The sequence below is a fragment of the Ictalurus furcatus genome, chromosome 15, assembly GCF_023375685.1.
Source record: "Ictalurus furcatus strain D&B chromosome 15, Billie_1.0, whole genome shotgun sequence".
Taxonomy (NCBI): Eukaryota; Metazoa; Chordata; class Actinopteri; order Siluriformes; family Ictaluridae; genus Ictalurus; species Ictalurus furcatus.
In genome coordinates this window covers 15,223,819-15,243,744 of record NC_071269.1, presented here as the reverse complement: position 1 = coordinate 15,243,744, position 19,926 = coordinate 15,223,819, and the positions used below count along the sequence as shown (strand labels likewise).

The window sequence follows — 19,926 nt, the reverse complement described above, 5'->3', positions numbered from 1 at the left end:
GGCTATTCACATGAAAATTTCACCAGACATCAGTATTAACTCAAGAAATTGGGAAATGTAAAGAATTCACAAAGTTAAAGTCCATAAATAAAGTTATATGTAGTAAAGTGGAATGACACAGGAAAAAAGTATTGAACACGCTAAGAAAAAGAAGTTCTACAAGGCAAGGTAACTCAAGGAACCAGCTGAAATCCGTAAGTAATTATACTCCTATCTGTGCAAATTAATATCAGCTGGGTTAGTAAATTGATGGTCTATAAAAAGGCTTTTCGTTACTAAGGTGTCACACAAGAAACATCTCATAATGGGTAAAAGCAAAGAGCTCTCTCAAGACCTTCACAACCTTATTGTTGCAAAACATATTGATGGAATCGGATACAGACATATTTCAAAACTTCTGAATCCTCCGGTAAGCACCATTGCGGCCATTATCTGCAAGTGGAAGCAACGTCACGCCGTCATCAACCGGCCACGCACAGCAGCTCCTAGCAAGATTTCTGACCAGGGAGTCAGAAGAATAGTCAGAAGAGTAGCCCAAGTGCCAAGGACCACTCGGAAAGTGCTCCAGAAACACTTGGAGGCAGCAGGTACCATCATCACAGAGAAAACAATAGGCATTGCACTCCACTGTTCACGCTCACCCCGCAAGTCTCCATTACTAAAGAAAAGGCATGTTGAAGCTTGTTTAAATTTTGCTACAACTCATTTGGACAAGCCTATGAAATACTGGGAGAGTGTAGTCTGGTCAGCCGAGAGCAAAGTTAAACTTTTTGGCTGTCATACTACACACCATGTTTGGAGAAGAAATGGTAATGCACATCACCCTTAAAACACTATACCAACAGTGACGTTTGGAGGTGGACACATCATGGTGTGGATCTGTTTTTCATCACATGGTACTGGCAGACTTTATATAAATGAAGGAATGATGAATGGAGCCTTTTACTGGGAGATTCTTGAGAAGAATCTGCTGCCATCCACCAGGATGATGAAGATGAGACATGGATGGACCTTCCAGAAGGACAACGATCCAAAGCATACAGCAAAGGAAACTCTCAATTGGTTTCAGAGATAAAAATCAAGGTGTTAGAATGGCCCAGTCAATCAACTGACTTGAATCCAATTGAACAAGATTTAAAGACAATATGTTTAGATGAACGGGCCAAAATCACACCTGAATCCTGCGGCCCATTAATTTCTTCACACAGGAAGTGTCTCGAAGCTGTCATTACAAACAAAGGCTTCTCCACGAAGTATTAAATAAATTTCAGTTAGCTTGTTCAATACTTTTTCCCAATTTCATTCCACTTTATTACACATAACTTTATATATACAATATTTTACTTCCACTAGTGTTCTGTCTCAGATTGGATATTTGTCTAGTCTAAAACATTATTGTGTACTAACACAACCTGGTTTTCCTATTACAGTTAGTGATTGAATTTTTAAAACCTTTCATGTAGCCTTCAAACCTAAGGAAAGTTATGTTTTGCATACCAGTCTTCTGGATTTTCTAGATTAGTAAAGACTTCTGAATGTAAGGTCAGAGTATTCAATTAGAGAAGCAGATCATGACATGGCAGAAAATACAATCATGAAGACAGCAGAAAGTTTAAAAGAGAAACAGTTCCTTAGCCTGATTAACGCCAGTGTGTATGTGTCAATAACTGCATGTTTACCCTTGCCACAAGTCAGGTAAGCTAGTGCAAGGAATATTTCATTGGTTTTTAGTCCCTTATGGTACACATATGTTAATGACATAATAAAATGTTCAAATATTACAGTAAGTCTAAATTGTAAATCAGAATTTTCACAAATGTAGGATGATCAAGGCTTGTGGTTATAGAAAATTCATAATGGCCATTTGGGGTTGTTTGTCCAAAATGTTTGGGAAACCCAAAATGTGTTAAACACATTTTCTCTGGTACTACGAGTCAGTTCTGAATGACAAGGAAACCTTAGAGGTATCCAGATTCATAGAACCACAGTTACATCTACACAAGAATCACCTGGACAACATATGCCATGATGTCATGAGGAACAGACCGTCCTCAGGACTCACTCTTAAGGTGCTCTGAGTTGACTGCCGGACTCATACCACTGGGAGGGGTGAAGATAAAGAGACATTCCTCATAGAGTGGGATGTAGGCACATAGCATCCAGCCTGCTATAGGCCATGGTGAAGATGCCCACCATCCAGTCAGCCAGTTTACATGACAGATAAACAGCTGGTTTGATCTGAGGTTTGGATGGCTGCCATTCAATCTAAGTAGTACTGTAGGATATGCACTGGGAACAAAAAAAGAACACACTGCTGCTAGGTCAATCAATCGGTTTACAAAATTGGGTAATATATCCTTGTGGAGAAACCCCAGGTTTAAATGATCATGCAAGGTAAGCTTACCTCCAAAGCATGCAGTTCTCTTACTCTTTGTGTTGAAGTGATCACTAGCAACAAGGCAGAGTTTAGAGACACTCTGCTCATAGGAAAGGGCCATATGGGACTCCAAACAGGAGATCCAGGTTCTTGGTGAATTGTGGAGGATGTGTTCACGGTATAGGCTATGGATATAACAGGACCGGATAAAGTTCCTGATTAAACAGCCAAAGAGTGCAAGTACAAGGTAGAAGTAAATATTTTGGCATTTCGGCGTAAAAAAAAAGTATGAAAGTATATCATTGTGATGTACAGAGGGGTTTTCAAACCTTTTGCATCCAGATATCTCTCGAACTGTAAAAGTACAGCTTTATTTTGGCTATCTATTAGCGCCATAGAGCTTTTTATTCCTGAACTTTCCACTCACGTAAAACATTATTTATTTATTTATTTATTTATTACATCGTTTTAAGCCTACTTGTTTTTGAGTAACTGAAGTTTACATTAATCCCATTCAATTGAAGTGACGGGGGGGGGGGCGGCTAATAACTATAGGAACTCAATAACGAATAAATAAATATCTTGGATATTGGCGCGTTGTGAATTCCACCACTGTATGAATCATATTTTCAATTGTGGACCTCTTGGCCTTGCTTCACGGAACCCTCCCTGTCGGTCCCTGGACCTCACTTCACTTCGAGAACAACTGGTACAGACTTTGGTGTCGGTTTTGGCCTTTAGGTGGCGCTCGGCTACTTGTAAACAGAGTGACGCCAGAGTTTTCGCTGCGCAGGGAAGCCGCACGTCAGAGGCATAATGGCGGAGGCTGGTTGAGAAGGAGAATTACTCCGTGAAGCGGCGCTGAAACCAACTTCATCGCCAGTCGACGAAGTGATCGGTGGCCAAAATGGCCTGCAATCTGAACGAAGACAGAAAATACGAGCGGGACGGCATCAAGACCAGCGGCTTGTGTCTGGACGGCAGCGAGAGCCAGGAACAATTGTCAGCCTCTACCACGACTACATCCAAGCAAAATGGCGATCAAGCTGGATGCGAAGACGAGCAAATGTCTGAACAAGATGCTTGTGAGCGGCGGAAGAGCGGGCTGTCAGATTTGAAGAACTGCAGCACTTCACCGTCGGCGCTGCACAGATCAGCCGAGGAGTGGTCTAGGAAGACTTTCCAAATCCCGCGGAAGATCAAGGAGCGCAAAGGTTGTGTCCCCTTCACTGGCATTCCTGAAACCGAACTGGGCTTCTTGTGCTCCATAGTCTGTTGTGCATGCCTGCTAACCGTAGTAACCGCTACCGTCTTTGTCTAGCTACTGTCACTGTGTTTTACTGCGTTTTACTGCACATACACCAGTGCTGTTTGTTTTGAACTCGTCTAATTCGCCGTTAATTTGAGCCGTTCAGCCACCACATGCAAATGTAAGTTAGCACAGGCTAGCTAGCTAACTAGCAAATGCTCCAATACAAGACGGGAAGCACCAGAGAAAATGTCTCGCAGCGCATGTCTTTGCTTATATGCAAGTAGTTTCTGTATGTCCTACATTACATTGTGTTACTTCTGTCCCGTCATTTGAGCCTGGCCGTGCTAAGTTGCTAAGTAGGTGCTAGCCAAATAGCTCCATCGGTAGTTAAGACAACATTTGTCTCACCCCACTGGAGCGCACTCCTGCCACTCCTCATTCAGCCCTGGCACTGCTCACGTAACGCTAATGTAACACATCTCCCAGTCTCTTAACGGCTCAAAACGGTTTCAAGAGCAAACCAGACAGCCATGAGCAAGTTAAGAGGCCTCCGCGAGAAACTGACCCAACTTTAAGTCATGTGACCATGCAGCTCTGATTTGACCCTTTAACAATCAGTGCAACATGGCTGGATATTTTTATTATTATTACTAGCAGCACAGATTCAGTTCCTCCGAATCAAAACTAATCAGTAGACAGCTACTGTAAATGTCATGTCACGTCATGTTATTAAGAACACTTCTTGTGTTGATATTAGCCATAAGCTAACATGACTGAGATGCGGTTGTTGTTTTCACATGCTCTAGTGGTTTCTAGATTCATAATAATGCAACATTATTTTCTACTTATTTACCAGCAGCACTCAACGCAAGCAGGACGATTATATATTTATAGTGTGTGTGTGTGTGTGTATATGTATATATTATATAATGTATGTATATGTGAGTTTGTGTATAATAAATAGATATATATTAAAATAACTTTTAAAATAGGCTTTTATCATATATATATATATATATATATATATATATATATATATATATATATATATATGTGTGTGTGTGTGTATGTATGTATGTATGTATGTATGTGTGTGTGTGTGTGTAATAAATAAATATATATATTGATATGTTTTATGTTGTCATCTTTTTTTTCATCATATTGTACCAGTATTCTTATACTGGCTTCCCTGAATGACATGCTCTTATGCTGTTATTCTCTTTCCTGATTCTCCAGGTCTGCGACAGCAGTTAGTGCCAGAGTCATGGGAGTTTGAGGAGCTTTATAAACTCCTCTCTTCCTCATATCTGGATGCTTCATCTCGAGGAGCTTTCACCTACACTAAAGCATGTCTCATTCACAATGAGCTCCTGGATAAAGAGGTAAGCTTGTTAAATATTGCTTTTGCAATCTTACTAAATATAATGGACTAATTCTTAGTGAGAGGTGAAAATACTTTTTGCCACGGGAGCAGGGAATCGCTTTTTCGCTTCCAGTGACACTGGCACTCAGTCTTTTTTTCTTTTTTTTTTAGTAGTTGCAGGTGGTAGAGATATCAGCTATGTGTTTTCACTAGGAAGTTATTTAAAGGTCTGTGTTGTTATAGTGATTAAAAACCAGTTTGATAGTTTGCTTGATTTCTGATTGGGACATTTTGTAAGGTAATCTGTTTATGACCAGCCCTCACATACAAATTCCAGTTTGAGTCCATGATGTCACAGGCTAAATTAAGTATAGTTTGTGAGGGGCCAAGTTCTGACTACTGTTCTTGCTATGGTCTACATTACTGACTATTATCTTTTAGCTGAACATGTATCTAATGTGAATTTGTAATTTGTCCAGTATGTTGAGAAGAAAAGGGAACTCAAGCAAGCTGGGCGGACAGATGCTGAGCTTACTGACTCCTATGCTTTTCTGCTGCCTGATGCAAAAAAGGTGAGACTAGCAGTTGAATGTGTGTCTGCATAAATCATGTGTTTTTGTTTTAACTTAAACTGAAGTAACTATATTTTAAGTAAGCCTTCATTACTCCTCCTTAGACATGTCTTTTCAGTTTTTAAGAGAAACATTTTTAGCTGTGTGTTTTAACACATCTGAACGAGCTCATGAAAGATCTGATCATTTATTAAAGCGCACAATCAGGTGTGTTAGAGCCTGTGAGGAAGTGTAGGATTTTGTACCTGTATTCAATGGTGTAAAAAGATGTGTAACAGTTGTGCCTCTTTTGCAGACTCGCTGGATCTGTGAAAAGGGCCTCTCAGTGGGACATGCACGTATTAACAATTTGGGAAATCCTATTAAAGGTAACGTTTGGGCTTGCACAAACAAACAGAGTTGTGTTTATCTGCTCCATACTTACAATTGTTTTGCAAATAATAAATCATACTCTCATTGTGTCAGAAGGCTTTCCCAACACTTAGGACAAATATTCTCAGATTTGTACTTGCTGGCCAGGAGCATTAAGTCTATAGTTTGTTGATAAACTACACACAGTATATGTGTGTAGTATATACAGTAAATAAATTGTAAACGGGTGCTTCTGTCTGTCATCCCTTGACTTGGTTTCACCAAAGTATTGTAGCACGAAGAACAGCAGAAGATCAAGTAAATCTGTGCACATCTTTTCCTTTCTGCTGTGGATTTTCTGCCTGAGGTGGAATGGAAAATATTTTGTAAATATTTTATATTTATCTATAGTTTTATAACTAGCAGGATTGTTTTCTCTTATCCTCTCTCTTTCAGGAGTTTACCTTTCAAAATATTCAGATTTGTTGCAAATGAATCCGTTCGAAGCAGGTGCTTCTGGGGACATAATTATATTTAAAGTCATGAAGGTAATATTTCTTTGATTTATATTACAAACCCGAAATGTAATGTGTATATATTATTTTGTTTTCATATGGTCTGTGGCCTATTTTTTTGATCTGCAGGGTAGATTAAAGAGCATATTTGAAAATATGCCCAAGAGTAATCTGGAACCTACACCTAAGTTTGATTGCCACGTGCACAAAAACGCCAGCAAAGTCACTTCGTTGTTGTCATATAGGGCCTTTGAACTCACTCAGGTATCATGCATTGGTTATTTCTATTACTATATAATAAATCAGCATTTGCCTGAATTATTGCTACATGTTATAGCTGGGCTTAGTGGTATTGTTTTTTTTTTCCCATGTCGTTTGCAGCAATACTTTTATGAGTTTGCGTTTGAGGAGCTGAGGTCACGACCCAGACACGTCTGTCCCTATGCTGTGGTGTCCTTTCAGTACAAAGGCAAGGAGTCAGCCACAGCTGCTCGCAGGTACAGGACCTCTTCTGTGTTGTATTAATACGCAAGAATCAGTGGGATTGCAATTTCCAGGCCATTTCTCCTTCACTAGGATTAGATATTACGAGCTATTCAATGTTAAAATTGTTATTTAGTCGATTATATAATGATAGTTGCAGCTCTAGCATGTTTAATTAATTCAGGCTGGTTATTCAATTGGTGTTCATGAACTGCAAGGATCTCGTATACAGTTTAAACTATTTTTCTTCTCATCTTTTGTAGATTAAGCAGTGGTGTGTATGAAGGACATAGAGGTAAGCTGCTTCCATCTGGACTGTCTGCCTGTGATTTGCAGTATTAATAGTAGATTTTTCTTGCTTTCAAGAAAATTTAAATATGACCGTGTTAAACTTCCTTATTCTTTATGTTAAGTTTGGTAGACGTGCCTACTGGAATCTTTTGTTTAGCAGGATGGCGCAGGTATACCGTGTGGAGTGGCTCATTAGTGAACAGAGGAGAAGAGCTGTATCACGTGTGCATCCGGTCACCCAATCTCCCCTTTCTGCCCCTCAAACTGTAAGTGGCCCTAATTGTTATTATTTGGTTGTTGTTTTTTTTGTAAATGGAGACACTTAAATGCAGCCAATGACATTACATTATACAATTCACTTAGATGATGCTGATTTCTCTGTCAGATATTTAAATCCACCTTGTCTTCCTAAGTGGCATTTTACTGAATAAGTAACTTTTTTTTTGCCTCCTTTTTAGCCCTGACAAAATTGACATAAGTATGGCAATGCACCTTGATCAATTGAAGAGGAAAATTCCCTCTACACTGCTTTCCTGGGATGCGTATAATGGAACACAAGAGGGTAAAAATAATCATATAACCATTATGAGGAAAAGAAAAGCAAAGTGCTGATAGCTGTCGTTTTTACAATCTTAATAATTTGCTTTGAGGGACAGCATTTCAAACTTCTGATGTTCTGATGCAATGTGTGTTTGTGTTATTGTTATGTAATGACTTCTATTATTTATTGTTGTTTTCAATGGAAGCAATGAAATGTGGGATGTACTGCAGCCTGTTCGATGTCATGTCTAAGACCAAGCAGGGAAACTGCCTGTCTGGCCTGCTACACAAATTGGAGAAGGAAAAAATGGTGAGTTGTGTTTTTTTTTGTTTGTTTGTTTTTGGGGTTGTTTGTTTTTTTTTTTAAATTAAGGGTGTACTTACTTTTGTGTAAATGGTTATTACAAAGAATGTGCCGACGTATCATTTACAACAAGTTTGTTCTAGTGCTTCTAAAACTTCTAACAAGTACACATGCTTTTATATCATAGCTGGATGCAAATAGACAGAGGGACTTCCTTGCTCCCTTATCTTTTCTTCCTTCCAAATTTTCTTTCATTGTAGTTTGTCAAAATGTCTCTACTGATGAAAAATAAAACCTCAAGCTTCGTGGCTGACTTTGTAGATTCTTATTCTATGTGGTTTTTTTCCAGGTTCTTGTGAAGCCACTGGCAGAAAAAGGCTTTCTTCTCCTCCTGTCATCATCTCACATGCACAGTTCTAAAGGTACACTCCTGGTGCATATTTCTATCCACACACCTGTTGTTGTTGTTTTACACCATACAATGGCATTTTCCTTTACCTTTTCTGAAATGTAGAGAAGCGAGGGAGAAGCGATAGAGGATTACAAGCACTTTTTGTTTTTCAAGAATCAAGAATCACAGGCAGGTTAAGTAAGTATGAGCCTCCATCATTTAGAATTGGTTTTGTATTTCGTTGCCCCTTCTTACTATTGACTGCTTTTATGTTCTCTTGTATCCCTTCCAAAGTGTCCAAGCACACTGGCCTACACGTGGACTCTCTGGTTCCATTAGAGCCCAAAGACCCAAACACTGAGCACCTAGAGACCCTTGCTCCTGCCTTGCACTATTCTTTCTACAAACTGCGCTCCAATCCACCCAAAGATCTGGCGAGTGCAGTGAAACACCAGGCTATGGACTATCTGAGTTTCAGGGAACAAGGCTCAGGACGGCTCTTCTCTTTACCCGAGTACAGGTCGAGCTTGGACGAACGACCTGGGCCATTCCCACCACCACGACCCAAGAGCCTGGACTCAGTGCTGAATACATATGTTTATGCACCTGCAAAGTTCCAACTGGCCATAACATGCCTGCAGCAGGACGTGGAGGACAGTGGTCCTGCTGTGGTTGATGAATACAGTCCTGTGTCTGACTGGAGTGGCTCAGGAAGCACCAGGACTGGACTGACTCAATCTAATGGTGGTGGTGGCGCTCAGAAGCCGCAGGGCGAGTATGACAAAGAGAAGATGGAGAAGCTGCTGAAACTGATCCAACTGCACAAACGGGGACTAGGCAAGGAGGATGGAGGCGTGCGGGAGCGCAGCGAAGACTGGGAGCCCTCTGGGCAGAAGCGGAGGCCTGAGGATGACATCTCCGCCGGAGCCAGCAAGTACCTAAAGACGGAGGTCGTGAGCAATGGAGAGCTAGGGAGAGGTGAGATTCCATAGCTTGACAAAGAGAGTGGCTGTCTGTGCTTTGAGACGCAGATCTTCTCACACTTACAAAAACTGTGTGTGTGTGTGTATGTATGTGTATATGTATATATATATATATATATATATATATATATAAAATTACACACACCGTGTTCTCCACTAATGTTTCTTATTGGCACCCTTGGTAAATATCAGTGGGAATATTCCTCAAATATATTTTTCTCACAAGAATTCATTCATTTATATTTAACAATATTTTTTTTGATAAACTTGTGTTTTGTTTGCATTTGTTTGATATCCATTAGAGAAGAGTTTCTTTCTGTGAATTGTTTTTAACAAAGGATCAAAAGGTTAAACAATAAAATCAGTTTTTCACAGCCTTCTTTGCTCATATTTATCAAGGGTGCCAATATTAGAGGAGGGCATTGCGTGTATGTGTGTGTGTAAGTCCATGTAGCTTTTTTTAAAAACTCCTTTTTATACAAGAAACCATTTTATTCTTAATTTAATCCTCCCTCAACACGTATTTAGGCAAAATCTGAATATTCTAACCACATGGACTGTAACCTAATACTGGATTTTAGAAATTACTTACACAACCATTTTCATTTTCAGGTTCAGAGTTAAAGATCTGTTTTTAATGTATACATATGTGTTAGCCCGTGTGATGCATGAAGGCCTGAAGCACATAGGGGTGGAGCTACAGATCAAAAGTGGCAAGATGCACAGCTTGTGGAGCACCTGCTTGTCCTAGATACACTGTGAATTTAAAAATGTGTGTTCTTTCTTTCTCCTGCATCTTGCAGTTCCTCAGGGTGAAACATCCATGTCTCTGTCGGCGGTGATGGACAACATGGGGATGTGTGACACGGACCTGCGTGAGCAAGTTAGCCACAACACACCCATCCAGGACACACAGACTCTGCTTAAGATCTTTATCAATGCTCTGAAGAAGGTGTCTCAAAGCTCTGCTACTTCTGCTTCTGCCACCACGACGCATCTTATGCTGCCCACACAAGTCCAGGAGAGCCTAGTACCCGAGCAGCCATGCGAGCCAGCTGAACCCACCACCCCTTATGAGCAAAACCTGCGAGCCGGACACACAGAGGACGAGCAGGTCTCACTGGATTACTTGGAGGTTTGGGATTTACTCTACATTCCAGTTATATCATTGTAGGTGTTCTGAAGACATTCCTCAGTTAAATCTCATTTGCTTAGTCACAGTCTCTCTTTTTAACATCTCAGTATAGATAAAGAAACTATTATGCTTTTTAAATAGATGTCTTGTATTAATCAGTGAACCGCCTAAAATAGCTGTCACTCCCACAATCTCGACCAGGCTAAAGCGTTTAAATATTAATAAATAAATGTCTGATGATATATTGTAATGTATCTTATAGTCAACAATCAGCACGTGCCTCTATATGCAGAGTTTAAACATTATGTACACATAATGAGTATGTGTGGAGATTTTTTTAGTGAACCAGCACTGAAATAGATTGACTGACTGTTTTTGTGTTGCTTTTGTGTTGTGTAGGATCAGATGGCATGCAGTATTGGCAGTATGGACTTGTGCAGTCCGTCCTCCAGCTTCGAGCAACAGGTGCCGCTCCCTGCTGAAGCTAGTCATAACCGCTTAGAGCGGAGAACAATCCCTACAGGTACGACTTACCCTTATTTTGTAGTCCAAGTTTGTTGCATATTTCTATTCTGATTGGAAAGCATGACTACAAAAGTATGAACGGCATAACATTTATTTGTGCATTAAATTATGTTTGTAAAACAAGTTGCCGTTATCCTGTGAGTTTTAAGTGATCTTTTACGTACTACATGTATGCAGTCTTATGTTACTGATGGAAATTACTTTTCTTTTATTTGTGGAACGTGTTGTGATTAATTAGACTGATAATTTGCATGTCTGTAAGATGTGGTTGTGATAATGCAGGGGGTTTACCTTCATAACTGGTATCAGTAATTTCTCACTTCTGTCAAAGCCAAGGTCAAGGTTGTTGTTATTGTTGTTTTTAATGAATGAATGAATGAATTTATTTATTTGTAGTCCAGTTTCTTGTCTTGAAAGCCTTTGATATTCAAGTGTGCCAACTTATAGGATCTTTTTTTTTTTTTTTTTTGCTTTAATTAACCTGTTTTTTTTTCTGCTCACAGTCCCGGTTACAGAGGGTGAGGCAGGGACATCAGGTACATCAGTGAAGGACAGATCAGTACCAGCAGAGGGGCAAACGCTAGACTCCATCCTGGACCAGGAGTTTCAGTGTCTCTGCACAGGCGTCCAGGAGCTAATGGAAAGGGAGCAAATATTTTACGTTTCCCAGCCTGCACTGCCTTGGCATGAGGCTGTGCCCAGCGTGTTGGAGTCCACCTTCTCTCCATATGTCTCGAAATACATCTTACCTCTGCCAGTACAGGGTTACATCAGCATGCTGTGCGAAAAGATGAACCACATGATTAGCTCAACTGCTGCTCCTCCTCTGTACCCTGTTGCTCCAAATGATGTAGTTGAACCTGCTCTTGCTCCTCCTCCTCTGCCTGTTGCTCCTCTTTCTGCTGCACCTACTACACCTCCTACTGTTACTCCTGCTGCTGTCCTTCCCTCCAAACAGTCAGCTTCGAAGACTAAACCGCAGGAGTCCTTACCCAAGGTAGCCAGCAAGCCACAAACACCTGCATCAACCCCGACGCCGACACCTACTCCTGTTCCTATTCCACCTCCTGCTGCCCCCAAGAAACAGCCCTCCCCTACCAGAAAATCTCACCCAGGGAAAAAGACCGATACAAAGGTTCCAAATGTTGCAGACAGTCCCAAATGCATGCCCACAATAAGTGCTGGTCTCCCGCTGATACCCGAGGTGCCCCCTGAACCAGCCCAGTCAGGTGCACCAGGAAGTGACGTGATTGGCCAGCTCAAACCAGATGTGCTGTGCACACTAGTAGAGATCATGCAAATGAATGCAGTTAGGTTTTACATTCAGCGAGGTGATGAAGAGGAAAATGAACTCTGCACTGAGATTAAGGTAGGAGTCTTAACTCTAATTGTACTCTGACATTTTATTTTTAGTTTGCCGTTGTCTCAACTATATGTCTTGTATGTGACCATCTCAATTCATCACAGGGTTACTTAGAAAACCTTGGCAACATTGAGTGCAGTCCTTTGAAATACCTGGAAAACAACTGTCAGCAGAAGTTTATGGTCATCATTCAGAATGAAGACATAGCTTCTCATGTTCACAAGGTTTGTCTTATTTTAGATATATAGAGAGATTTCACACACACACACACACACACACACACACACACCCATTTACAAATTCAATGAGCACCCATTAAGTCTTTTAAATGTTCAGGAAGCATGTGTTTCTAAACCTTTCTGAATGCTCTTTTAGATTCCAGCCTTGGTGTCATTAAAGAAGTTGTCGACAGTGTATTTTGCTGGCGTGGACAATCTAGACGATGTGAAAAATCGCACTTACAATGAGCTTTTTATGTCTGGAGGCTTAATCGTATCAGACGAGCTCATCCTGAACCCAGACTTCATCACTTTAGGTATGTACTTGACACTGGATAAAGAGAACCATCAAGGCTTTCAGTGGGTTGGAAAGGGTCAAAGTATTTTATTTATGAGGGTGAATTGAAGCTTTCTGCCTCCTCTGTTCAAATTTAATCTAAATAAGGGCTGATAACTGACTATAGGTTAGTTAAAATTCTGCCACTATCCAATGTATGCATACCTGTGTGGCTGACACTTGTTCTTTGGTTCAGAAAGAAAGTGCTTCTGTCTAAACATTTTAATTTTACAGTGTTAAAACTTCAATAGTCACACATCTACATTAACCTTTCAAATGTCAGTTTCTGGCCTGTGGCTTAATGTCATATGTTGGTGTTGCAGAGAGGCTTCAGGCATTCTTACAGTTCTTGGAGGAGCAGAGCATGCCATGGAAGTGGAAGGTACACTGTAAGACTCAGAAGAAGCTGAAAGAGCTCAGCAGGTTAGTGTCTTCAGCACAGCAGAGTAACACCATTACTACGCCACCATTCTTTTAGAAGGTGGTTTATTATTTACCATCATTATATATCTATGAATGAAATGATTTTTGATTTGAGCAGCATGCTTGTTTTATTAGGCCTCGTTTCAAACGGGACATTCAGTGTATAAGACCAAATAACACTGAAAGAGCCTGTCATTTGTATAGATGCTGATTCCTGTTTGAAGCTGACAAGTTCTCTTTGCCAATGCTGTCCGACTCAGACTAATGCTCTTCCTCTGCTCTTACAGGTCAAACAGCGGCGCTCTGGATCTGTTAAATCTGCTGACAACTTATCAAAAGAAGCACCTGGTGGAATTCTTACCTTACCACGAGTGTGATGCTCCATCAAGACAAGCTCCAGATCTGGACTGTTTGGTGAAGTTACAGGCTCAGCACACACAGCTCAGACACGTCATCTTCCTCACAGGTACACTCAAACAGTAATAGACTCAGTCCGTACAGGATTTCGCTGAGGTATTTTGTGATTGCTACGGCCAAAAATGCCTGATTTTGCTATGACTTTTTTCGAAATTGGCGGTGCAAAAAAAGGTGAATTGGTGAAATTGCAGTTGCACAACATAGTTTTGCATGGTCTTTTGCTGGTAAATGAGACCTTTTAGCTGTATTTATGTTCAATGCACGTGCATTGAAGGTGGCTTTGGCTGCATGTTGTGATGACGTCACATGACGCGTCTTGGACCAAGTCTGTGGAAAATCTGCAGTAATTTTGAAAAATTGCTAAAATTGCAGTGTTTCTTTGATTTTGCATTAATCTGCGATCGCAAAATCCTGGAGGGACTGATAGTCGTCTTTAATCCTGTTTAATTACCCCATGCCTGTTTATCCCTTTATTATTTAGTTTTACTTATTAATGCTGTCAAAGGAGTTAGAGTATGATGCATCTTCCCTTTTCTTTCTTTTTTTTCTTTTTTTAACAGATAAGTCTTTTGATGTGACCAAGTTCTCTAGTAATGGGATCATCACAACTAGCTTGAATGACATCATGAGAGACTTCGAGAGCCTGATAAGCAGGACTCAAGCTGAAGACTCCCTGCCCATTGTTCCGGCTCCAGGTAACCGCCACGGTGTGTACTTTGTGGTTAATGAAGCATTTAATCCCACAATGAATATTTTAATTGCTTTATTATTTTCTGAAAGCAGATCTAACTTGCTTTGTTTTGATTTATGCCATTGTTCTCCTTTTCTTTCTTTTGTACCTCCAGAGTATCACCTTATCTCTGGAACCCCCTCCAACATTCACACTTCAGATTAGAGTTGCACAGTAATGGCTAAATCACAGCTATTTTGCCACATATTGAATTCACAGTTATATGTTAAAATCCAGTTAATTACACAACCCTACTTCACATTTTTATTTATCTTTCTTCAAGCCTACAATTGGCCTAATTTATAATCTCAATATTCCAGAATTTAACAGTTTATGTGATGTGTGTGTTCTTTTTTTTTTCCTTCTTTTTTTCTTCTTCTTTTTTCTTAAAAGTAAGTTGCTATCATTGCCTTTCATCTCCAGCAGAGCCAGATTCGTGCATGGATGAGGAGGACATGTCCCTAGACTCGGATGAGGATGCAACCATGCAGGCAGAGGACAGGGCAGTGGAGAAGCGGGCCACTCTACCTCTTCAACCCGTGAGCGAGGACATTCTGCCCCCTCTCTCTGACCCACATAAAACAGTCCCTCTGTCCTCTTGTTCTGTGGATTACAATGTTCTCAAGGCGGCCATCTCACAGTATAAAGCTACTAAGCAGGCTGGAACATCCATGCCTGGGGGGGAGGACAACTTGGTTGGTTTTGGTGTGAACCCCCACCAGAGCTACTTGTACCCCAACTCAGCACAGTGGAGCCCCTATTCCGGTTCTCCAGGCTATCACATGAGCTCTACCTATTCTTCACCTGCATGCTCGACTTTGCAAGGACAGGAGTACAGCCAAGTGAGCAGCATGAGTGTAACCCCTGCCAGCACTGTCCCCCTGTCCCAAACTGCTAATCAGGCTAACCCCAACTCTTCTTGTGTGAACCCACCTGCTAACACTGCTCCCCCGGGCCTGTCCCAAACCTCCTGCAGGGAGGACATAGTTCCGGATGGGCTGTCCTGCTCTCAACCCTTGCCTCAGGCTCAAACTCAGTCTCTTGATGACAGTCAGCCATTTTTGCCTGGCTCTCAAGATACACAGACTAAAGCCATGGAAACTCCTGTCCTCGCTTCCTCTTCTTCCTCCTCTATACCTTGCACTTTGCCCGGCTACCCAGATGCTCCTGTATTCCCTGGGCCCATACCCACACCCCCTGTGCCACCCATGTATAACTGGGCAGCTCCAACAAGGGCACAGAATAGCTATGCTTCGGGGGGGAACACGGCACCTTTTGGGAAGAATGAAGGTGCAGCGTCAGCTGAAGGATTATGCATAGGGCCTGGCGAGGGTTTGACTCTTAATAATAAAGTTGATGGAAGTACATCTGGCACACCGCCTTCCTCATTACAGTACCAGGATGGAGGGACTGAGAAAAGCAGCACATCGGGCAGTGTAATGCCCTGCAGTCAGGGCAGTAGGACATCAGTAGACTCTTGCACAGAGAGCCACAGAGGTGGCATGACACATGCCCGAGGCATGACACATGCCCGAGGCATGACTGGAGGGGGCATGCCTTGCAACCCCAGAGGGCTCCTACCCCGGCCTGGAGTCTCGATGCGTCCTGCATGCCGAGGAGGGCCACACGGGCCGATCCCACACAGTGGGAACCGCATGTTTGGCCCCCGAGGGCCCATTCCAGGGCTTATGGACATCAGACGTGGAGGCTTCAGAGGTAGAGGAATGCCCCCCATGCCCATGAGGTCCAGACCGGGCAGAGGGTCAATGTGGGGAGGAACGCACTGTAACCGGGGCTATGGTCCTCCAAAGGATTACTACTCAGACTACACTTACTAAAAGGTTGGGAGCAGTCAGTACTTACAGACTACTGCCATACAGAATGTATATAGTCAACATGAAGAGCACATTTAAATTTAAGGAAAAAAAAAAGGAAAGAATTGGTTTTGTACCATTAGATCAACAAATCAGACTGCAACCAGGATTGTGTAACTCAAAAATGCTCTTCTTTAATGAGTTGTTTGAAACCTTGTTCAGACCACTATATTTATATCGCCAAGAAATGTAATTGCCTTTCAATGTTTTTTTGTGTTATAATTTTCAAAATGGTTTGTGAACAAGGGGCAAACGCAGACAATATTTTTTTAAAAAGAAAAAAGTGAATCACTCTTCATTTTAGCTGCTTTTGTTTTGTTTTGTTTTTTTACATTCTTGGTTGTACAAATGTTCTATTAAACAAGGTTGTATCAAACATATTGTGTTGAGTATATTACCCCGAGATTCTTTTATGTATATTTATGTTAATACATTTCAAAGCATTGTTTGTTTACAGATATCGTGTTGAGGCTGTTGAATCCCGCACACTTTTGCTGTCTGGCCAAAAGAGGGCAGCTTTTCCTCTCGGTTGGGAGGAATGTGGCAGCATTGGAATTAAGTTTCACCATGCAGAGATGATTTTGTTTTATTTGGATGTATTTTTTAATCTTACACTTTTGTAGGTTTGGAATATAACTGCTCTGTTTTATAAATTTCTCTTAAGCGGGGAGACAGTTTGTGTCTTCATTTTATCAATATATTGCCTCTTGTATGTGTTCAACTAAATCTACGTGTTTGCAAATGAATGAGTAATCAGCACTAGTTTTTTGAAGAAAAGAAAAGTTCATGTCTGCATGAGAGTGATTCAGAGCAGCATTACATATTTTATTCGTTGTCGTACTTAAGCGCTCATCTGGAAAACTCAAAGAGCTATGCACTGGAGAAGTTATTTGAAAAAAGTTTCAATAGCTGTGTCATTCAGATCTTCAGGGACTTCTCAATAGGACTGGCATGGTCTGATAGACAGCATGTGGCTACTAAAAGCACAAAGCACAACCTGAACTAATGTTAAAACACAGCAGGAAACATCTTGCTTCTATAAAGATGCCACCAATATAATCCCACTATTCACTTACACTGTATGGCCAAATGTATGTGGACACCTGCCTATCACACCCCTGTGCCCATTCCAAAACCATAGGCATTAACACAGAGCTGGTCCCCCTACTATAACAGCCTCCACTATTCTGGGAAGGCTTTCCTCTGGATTTCGAACAGTGACTGTGGGGATTTGTGCTCATTCAGCCACAAGAGCTTTAGTGAGGTCAGACGTTGATGTTGGGCGAACAGGCCTGGAATGCAGTCAGCGTTCCAATTCATCTCAACGGTGTTCAGTAGGGTTGCGGTCATGGCTCTGTGCAGGCCACCCACTCCAACCTTGGCAAACCCTGCCTTTATCTACCTTACTTTGTGCATTTTCATACTGGAACACATTTGAGCCTCTTGGTTCCAATGAAATAATTCTTAATGCATACAAAGACATTCTAGATAGTTGTGTGCTTCCAATTTTGTGGCAGAAGTTTGAGGAAGGCCCACCTATGGGTGTGATGGTCAGATGTCTACAAAGTTTTGCCCATATGCCCATATAGTGTAAATCTGTGCTTCTGATTTTGTTTTTCACTCCAGCCATACAGTCCCCTCTGAAAGTATTCGAACAGTAAGCTGAATTAATTTGTTTTTACTATACACTGAAGACATTTGGGTTGGAAATAAAGAATGAATGAGACGATAGATCAGAATCTCAGCTTTCGTTTCCTGATATTTACGTGATGTGTTAATCAACTTAGAACACACCACCTTTGGTGACAGACCACCCAATATTTAGGTGAGCAAAAGTTTAGGCACAGATAGTCTTAAATTAAATTAAAGTAAACAACACTTAATATTTGGTTTCATATCCCTTGCTTGCAATAACTCCATGCATCAAGCTGGTGTTAAGCTCGTGCTAAGGTCTATCTAGTGGCTACTGATGAATGCCATGTTTTGTTCGACGGTATGACGCAGGGTCAAAACCCCCTCGTTCACAGGGTCATGAAGGGTGCTTGCCACGCCATTCCAGTCACTAGAAGAGCTATTCCAGAGTGGGACTTCTCCATGGTGCTGGAGGCTCTGTCTGAACAACCATTTGAGCCCCTGGGAGACATTTCCCCTAAACTTCTGTCCTTGAAGACCCTGTCCCTGGTCCTGGCTTCAGCCAAACATGTCAGTGATTTACATGCGCACACTGTTCATTCCTCGTGCACTAAATTCTCTCTCAGTGGAGATAAGGTTGTTCTTAGGCCCTACCCTGCCTTTATGCCTAAATGCTTCCCAGCATTCACCTGTGAGGTGATTGAGTTTTCCGTTTTTCACCCACCTCCTGCGGAGGATCAGAGGTTGAATCCTCTGTGTTCTGTGCGTGCCCTTCAAGACGAGTGCCCTCCCTTTTCAGGAGGGAGTGGTCAGCTCTTCATTTCTAAGCAATGCCTTTCTCATTGGCTTGTGGAAGCTATAACCTTGGCATATGAATTGAAGGGCGTGCAGCCTCCAGAGGGCCTCAGAAGGCACACTACTAGGGGATGTGTTTTGGAGGGATGTGGAGGGATTTGTTCAATTCAAATATCTGTTTTGTACTTAAGTTAAATGACATCAAGCATGCACATTAGATCAAGCAGTATCGTTTGAGATGTGTGTATTTTTCACTTTAATTTACTGCACATTAAAAGTAAGGTCTAACATTTTGAGACAGAGACAGAAGAGGTACAGCAGACAAATTCTTATTAGTTGTGCACGATGAGACATTTGTTCAGCAAATACATTTGTTCAACAAATATAGTACTGTACATCATATCAGATCTTTTCTACTATATTGCATTAGGCTGTATTTCTCAGTGTGGACACAGTAAGTAATCATGTATGCTAAATAACTGCTTAAAGCCATGCAATGGCTTGCGGGACTCTTTCATGAACTTTTAATTATTTGTGCAGGTTTTAAGAATTACTACAGGACATACTACACTCCTGGCAGAATATTTTAGGTACATCTGGACTGAAACCTATGGGACTTTGTAATACCTGCACAATTCCTGCATGACACTTTAAAAATCCTTTCACAAGAACTACATTCCCTGCAGGATGTTTTTGTAAGGGTGTATGCAAATTGAGACAAATGCAACCAATAGAAGAGCAACATAGGATGACATGCAACTCATGGAACAACTACACATACAGTACTGCCAATAGCAATACTTAAGCAAAATGTGGAATTTTAAAGAAGAGCGGTTTGTTGAATCGTGACAGCAGAGAAAATGCCTTTCAATGTCCTCTTTTATTCAGTTACTAATAGTTCAAAAATCCATGTATGCAGAATTTTAAATGTTTTCTCTAGATGTAGAATTAACACTAAGCAGAAGGTAATAGTTTTTCTTTAATTGCAAGTATATTTCAATAGTATCTTCATTGCATAATCTGAAATGGAAAACACTATCTCACGGTTGGTTACA

At 41.1% G+C, this 19,926-nt stretch overlaps 1 protein-coding gene across 8 annotated transcripts; it reads left to right on the top strand.

Moving 5' to 3' along the window:
- Positions 1 to 3,139: 3,139 nt before the first annotated feature.
- tasorb (transcription activation suppressor b) lies at positions 3,140 to 17,769 on the top strand. Of its 8 annotated transcripts, none has more exons than XM_053643754.1 (23): positions 3,140 to 3,591; positions 4,866 to 5,011; positions 5,472 to 5,564; positions 5,860 to 5,932; positions 6,372 to 6,463; positions 6,560 to 6,694; positions 6,812 to 6,927; positions 7,177 to 7,208; positions 7,362 to 7,470; positions 7,663 to 7,766; positions 7,951 to 8,054; positions 8,398 to 8,470; positions 8,563 to 8,637; positions 8,734 to 9,417; positions 10,226 to 10,557; positions 10,957 to 11,080; positions 11,586 to 12,451; positions 12,550 to 12,669; positions 12,821 to 12,980; positions 13,324 to 13,423; positions 13,711 to 13,889; positions 14,401 to 14,547; positions 14,686 to 15,106. In XM_053643754.1, the coding sequence occupies exons 1-23, from the start codon at positions 3,285 to 3,287 to the stop codon at positions 14,733 to 14,735; spliced, it is 4,221 nt and encodes a 1,406-aa protein (XP_053499729.1). In that variant the 5' UTR covers positions 3,140 to 3,284; the 3' UTR covers positions 14,736 to 15,106. The 8 variants fall into 8 exon arrangements, with proteins under 8 accessions (XP_053499729.1, XP_053499723.1, XP_053499728.1 ...); XM_053643748.1 differs by having other exon boundaries at positions 3,141 to 3,591; positions 7,365 to 7,470; positions 14,964 to 17,769; XM_053643753.1 differs by having other exon boundaries at positions 3,141 to 3,591; positions 14,401 to 14,535; positions 14,997 to 17,769.
- The last annotated feature ends 2,157 nt before the right edge of the window (positions 17,770 to 19,926 follow it).